The sequence below is a fragment of the Tetrao urogallus genome, assembly GCF_951394365.1.
Source record: "Tetrao urogallus genome assembly, chromosome: 19".
Taxonomy (NCBI): domain Eukaryota; kingdom Metazoa; phylum Chordata; class Aves; order Galliformes; family Phasianidae; genus Tetrao; species Tetrao urogallus.
The window spans coordinates 3,802,835-3,809,324 of NC_136832.1; the positions used below are offsets into that span (position 1 = coordinate 3,802,835).

Here is a 6,490-nt window from a genome sequence, read left to right on the forward strand (position 1 = left end):
CCGTTTAGCTCCCATTGTGCTGCCTGTGTTTTTTATCACAGGGATCATCAGTTATTTTAGGATTTCTTCATCCCTCAGTGGCGCTCTGCTGACCTTGCCAAAGACGTCCCATGTCCATCCCCTCTCCTTGAGATGTTATCTTTATAAGGGTACTGCTGCTCACCTGGTGTAGCAGCTTACATTATTTACTATCAGCTTTCACAGTTTCACGATTAGCCACTCCCTATTCTATCTTCTTCTAGACTCATATCCTGCCCTCATTTCCCATTCTTGCCTGTGTCAGTAATATCCACCAACCCTACAGCTACATCCTCAGTAACAACTCTCAGTTATCTACAGAAACACACGAGTAGATACAATAAAGCACCACCATTTATCAAGGTAAATGAAGGCAAGGAGCTTTGTTAGAAAGCTCACAGCTGAATTAAATTAATACTACAAACGTCTCCCCCAGAAACAATAGCTGTGTCTGTGCTTTGAGTTAAGGATGGCATTGAGACAGCGCTCAACAAACTCAATTTTGTAGCAAGGCTTTGAATACAGAGCCCAGCCAGCCGTGGGCATCCCGGTCCTGGGGCAGTGCTGTGCCCTTGTTATGGCTGTGAAATCTGGTCTTCTGGAAACAGGGCTCAGAGTTTCACAAAAGTTTGCCTTTTTTCACTAATGTAGCCTGATTAATCTGAGGCAATCAAGGACATCACACTGGTGCAACACAGTGCATTTCATTATTTCCTTTTTCTCCTTTTTTTTTTTTTTTAATGCACAGCACTGCTAGAAGAGCAATTCAGTGCAAGCATGTCTAGAAACTGGGCAGCGACCGCTTTCACTTCCCTTCCTGCCCTGTGCAGCCCGCAGTGACGTGCAGTGGTGAAGCATGCAGTGCTTGGGGGAGGGATCCTCTGCTCCACATCCCTGACTGCCACCCATGGTGCTTTCTCACAGAGATGCCCAGCAGAACGGCTCCCATTGCACAGACGCTCAGGGTGCTGCTGCGGCTGCTGCTCGTGCTGTCCCTGCTGTCAGGATGCATCCCCAGTCCCTGCCTGGAGGTATGTGATCTCTGAACCAGCACAAAATCCTTTCGCTTCTCCCGTGCAACTTTCTCTTCTGCTTGACGTTTGCGCATCAAAACTGTCGTGTGTTGGTTTTCCCAGGAAAGCTCTTCTTTCTTCCAAGGCTGTTACCAAGGCAATTGAAATATTTGAAGTAAACACTGGTCTCAGAAGCACCTGAGAACCAGAACAAGCAGCTTTAACTGTTCCTTATTGTTAGCTTATATTGCCATAAGGACGGTGAGGTACTGGCACAGGTTGCACAGAGAGGTTGTGCTGCCCCATCCCTGCAGACAGCCAAGGTCAGGCTGTTGGGGCTCTGAGCACTGATGGAGCTGTGGGTGTCCCTGTTCATTGCAGGGAGTGGGACCAGATGGCCTTTAAGTGTCCCTTCCAACTCAAACTATTCTATGGTTCTATTCCCTTCAGGAAGAGATCCAAGCCCTGCCTAAAACATCTGCAAATCATGCCATTTTTGCCTGATTCACACTGTACACTGACTTCACCACTACCCCAAACCCCAAACAGGCCCCAATCAGTTACAAACTTTACTTACTACTTTCAGAAATTTCTGTTCTCTCTGCTGGCTTGTCTGCAATGTCACCCAGCTGAGAGCTGGTCCTGGGCACAGCACACATCCCTGTGTGCTTGTTTTGCTCTCTCAGAGGTTGCTGCTGGGTCACCTTTAGCCCAAGGGAACACCGTCCTGTTCAATCAACAATAAATGCAGCTCTCACTGGGGAGTAGGATTGATCCTATTAGAAACAGGACAGGTGCTCAGATGTATGAGCTTATTTCCTGAAGCTCAGGGCAGCTCATTTAGAAATGAGCTACAAGGTTCTGCTTTCCAGTATAGCTGTATGATTTCTGACATTTGGTGCTGACTGAGATCTGCCACAGGTCATCCCCAGCAAAGCTTTCAGATGCACAGGACAGAACATCTCTGGAGTTCCTGTTGAAATCCCAAACACCACCCTAGACTTGGACCTCAGTTTCAACAATCTGAAATCGCTGAGCTCAAATTATTTTTCATCAGTACCTGAATTGCAGCTTCTGGATCTTTCAAGGTAATTAGCCTTTTTATCTGGTTATTGCTTTGTCTTCACCATCTCAGTCTCAGCAGTTCCTTATTTTGGAGTCTCGTGGCTCTTGCCTGTTTCCTGTTTCACTCTTGCCTCCATCCCTCTGTCTCTCTGCCCATGCCATGGCAATGACGTGCAGCTTTCAGTCCAGATACTGAATGCCCATAGCTGAGCCTGTCAGTCTGATCTTGTAGAATGGGATGTGAGGTGGAGGAAAGAAGATGTTCCACTTCTCTCTAAACAAGAAAAATGCCAGACTTTTCGCTGTTACAAAAACTCCAAAGTGGAACACGTTGGGTGGACTGTTTTTCTAATCACAAGTAAAATAAAAAATAAAAATGAAGGTGCATTAATTTTTTAAAAGATTGCTTTAAAATATCAACGTATCCTCTTTTCCTTTCTACTCACACGTCTGGGGGAGGAGGTGGGAGAGGCCTATGAACAGATTTGAACTGATATGTATTTTTCATTTGCTTGAGACAACAGTTCCTCTGGGTAAATTGTTTCACTCCATCCCATGAAAATTACAGCTCTGAAGTGACTGAGTGGCAGAGCACGTTGGCTATAAGGCTCATGAGTTCATTGCAGAATGGATTTGGGCCTCGAATTTCAGGTCGTCTTCTGTCTGCATGAGTTCTGGCCTTTGCCATGGCTCTAGGTCTCTTGCTTTGCAATTGAGTTTCAGATTTAGGGAAAGAGGAAGGGGCGAGAGAAGGTCTCTTGCTATTACATAATCATGTTTTGTTAATGGTGCCCCTTACTGGGAAATGTGAGTTCACCTGTAGTTTGAGGGGTTGGGTTCAGGGGTACTGGTCAGTGCTGTAAAGCCAAACCAAACCTCAGAGTGATGCTGAGCCTGATAACATTGCATTCGTACTTAGTGCGGTAGTGTTAGTGAACGTGGGGCAAAAGGGGCAGTATTTCATCCACATTTATCCTCTTTTCCTACTCAACAGGTGCCACATCCATACAGTTGAAGATAACGCTTTTGTGGATCTTCATAACCTTTCCACCTTAATTTTAACTGCCAATTCCCTCCAGCACCTGGGTCTTGCAGCTTTCTATGGCTTAACATCACTGAAAAAACTAGTATTGGTGGAAACCAGCATATCCTCTCTGCCTGACCTACCCATCGGACACTTGAATACCCTGCAGGAGCTGAATCTGGCCCATAACAACATTGCTTCACTGAAGCTTCCTAAGTATTTTGCCAACCTGACCTCTCTCAGGCACCTGAGCTTTTCCTCCAATAATATTACATATATCTCCAAAGGGGACCTTGATGCCCTGAGGGAAACAAACAGGCTCAACCTCACGTTGGTACTTTCTCTGAACAATATAAAATACATCCAGTCAGGATCCTTTGCAAAGATTCACCTTGGTGAACTGGTTCTGAGATCCTCTTTTGAGAACCTCAATGTGATGCACTCTTCTCTTCAGGGCCTGGCAGGTTTACAGGTCAACAGACTAATAGTTGGAGAATTCACTGACATTCTGAAAATGAAAGCATTTCAGAACGGACTCTTGAGCGGGCTGTGTCAGGTACAGATGCAGGAGTTTGTTTTAATGTGTTTCAGAGAGTTTAAGAATGACACAGACACTCTTTTTGACTGCATAGGCAATGTCTCCACTATTAGGTTGGTAGACCTTAATCTTGAAACCTTGTCAGAGGTTCCTATGTTTTCTCAAGTGAAACATCTGGAATGGAAGAAATGTAAGTTTCAGGAATTGCCTGCTGAGAAGCTCTCTCTTTTTAAGGAGTTGAGAGTGCTTCGTATTACCAAAAGCAAAGACCTAAATATCTTCGAGCAAAAATTTGGGAGTCTGACTTACCTGGAGGTTGTAGATCTGAGTGAGAATCGTCTCTCCTTCCTTACTTGCTGTTCCCCTAAATTTCCCAGGTCTCCCAATTTGAAACACTTGAACCTAAGCTTCAATTCTGACATCAGTTTGACTGGAGATTTCGCTTATCTGAGAAATCTGCTATACTTGGACCTTCAACACACAAAGTTAATTCATCATGGCACCTACCCTGTCTTTCTACTCCTTCAGAAACTCATTTACCTTGATATCTCCCACACCAAAACTCATGTTATATCCCATCATATCTTTCATGGCTTGAACTCTTTGCAAGTGCTCAAGATGGCAGGCAACTCCTTTGAGAACAATACATTGGCCAACCACTTTGAAAACGTAAGACGCCTCCGCATCCTGGATATTTCAAGTTGCAAATTAGTATGGGTGGACCAAAGTGCATTTAGTGCTCTCTCTGAACTAAAAGAGCTAATCATCAGCAACAACAAGCTATTGACTTTTGATCCTGTAGCATACAGGCCGCTCCAAGCCCTCACAGCTCTGGATTTCAGCAACAACCAGCTGAGTTTCCTGTCGGACTCAGCCCTGGAAATCCTGCCTGACAGTCTGGTCTTGCTAGATATTTCTCATAACTTGTTTGAATGCTCCTGCATACACTTGAACTTCCTGAAATGGGTCAAGGAAAAGCAGGATCTTCTGCACAACAAGCATTCAATGATATGCCACACACCTGCCTACGTGAAGAATGTGAGCCTGTTAAACTTTGATATGTCCTCTTGCCATCCCAACCCAACCACAGTAGCGTGCTCAGTGACTGTGTTGCTTGCTGCAGGAGTATTTCTGTTCCTCATTTACAAGTACTACTTCCAAATATACTACTCATTGGTGCTGCTCAGTGGGTGTAAACACTCTGCAGAAAGGGGAGATACCTATGATGCCTTTGTTATCCATTCCAGCAAAGACCAAGAATGGGTGATGAAAGAGCTGGTGGAACCCTTAGAAGAAGGAAAACCTCCCTTCCAGCTTTGTCTTTACTACAGGGATTTTTTACCAGGGGTACCCATTGTCACTAATATAATCCAAGAAGGTTTTCTGAGTAGCAGAAATGTCATTGCAGTCATCTCAGCTGACTTTCTGAAAAGCAAGTGGTGTAGCTTTGAGTTTAACATTGCTCAGTCCTGGCAGCTTGTTGAAGGGAAGAGTGGAATCATCATGATCATACTAGGGGAAGTGGATAAGACCTTGCTGAGGCAGAGGCTGGGACTGTCCCGATATCTGAGGAGGAACACTTATCTGGAGTGGAAAGACAAGGAAATAAGCAGGCATATCTTCTGGAGGCAGCTGACGTCAGTCCTGCTAGAAGGCAAAACATGGAATCACGAGGAGATTAAACTCATGTAAAGAGAAAGAAACATCACTTCTGTCCTGTCTCCCACCCTGGCCTTGGCTGATGCTTTATGCAGAAGCTGTATCTTCTGTGGCTGTTCAGCATTGGACAAAGTGAAGAGAGGCAGTATAAAATCACTACAGAAACACCTACTTTCATGATTGCCCTTCCTCCAGGCAGCTATCAAGATAAGGAGTGGCAACAGCTCGAAAAACTGCAGATGCCTGAGCTCTGTGGTTGTCTGTAGCAGTCAGCTGAAGCTGGTCCAGCAATCCACGCAGGGGTCAGTGAACAGATTTGAGAACGGATGGGCTGTTCTTACCTCTGAAACTCAGCATGGGCCCAGGGGCCGTTTGCTTAGGGGGATTTCAGTCTGCCACTTTGAGTGGACCCTGGGGTTTCCAGGGGAGAGTGAAGGTACAGAACTATTGCTTCTAAACTCTAAACACGATAGGAAAAGAAACAAGATTTAGGTCTTTAGGTCTGGGTTAGCAAAACTAAAAGTACCACATCACTACCGTGACTAAAAGGAGGGAAAGTTTAATGCCATTGAATCATAGTGCAGAGCAATTTATTGATGTGGTGGATATTGAATACTGTTGGAGTATTGCTCTCTATTTACAGCAGGCTTTGGTTGGGATTAATCACTGAATTAGTCTAGTCTTAAACTTGCAAATCCCTCTGTAATCAATGCCGTTCTACAGAGGTAAAACAGAAGCAATTGAGGGGTGAATCAGACTTGATATTTTCTCAGAAGAAAGGGCCTGATCCATCTCACTTTTCTAAGCACCAGATAGCAACATCTCTGTGCGAGCCAGCAATAGGTGAGATTGACTTCAGACATTATTTGCAAAAGAGGGAAAGCTAATTTCAGGGCTTGTGCTGGAAAAAGCTGCACCACAGTCCCCTCTCTGTGTGTTCTTCAGTAGTGTATTGGGATAACACTAACGAAAGCCTCACAGCCCTCTCTAAGGTCTTCTGTGACCCACGAGACAAAGCTTTAATAAAACCAAGCTGGATGCTGCGTTTGCTTGCCTGGACAGTTTGTTTTGCACCTGTTGAGCATTGCTGCAGTCAGTTCCAAAGTGCAGTGCTGCTCACCTCTGCCTTGACCAATGTGCCCTGAGCTCTGCACCTCACAGCACCACCAGGAC

At 45.1% G+C, this 6,490-nt stretch overlaps 1 protein-coding gene across 1 annotated transcript; it reads left to right on the forward strand.

Annotated features, from left to right (window-relative positions):
• Positions 1 to 944: 944 nt before the first annotated feature.
• On the forward strand, positions 945 to 5,350 carry TLR4 (toll like receptor 4; the record flags this gene model as incomplete). Its single annotated transcript, XM_079544627.1, has 3 exons — positions 945 to 1,049; positions 1,953 to 2,119; positions 3,091 to 5,350. 3 exons carry the CDS (start codon positions 945 to 947, stop codon positions 5,348 to 5,350), a joined length of 2,532 nt encoding a protein of 843 aa, XP_079400753.1.
• Positions 5,351 to 6,490: the final 1,140 nt, after the last annotated feature.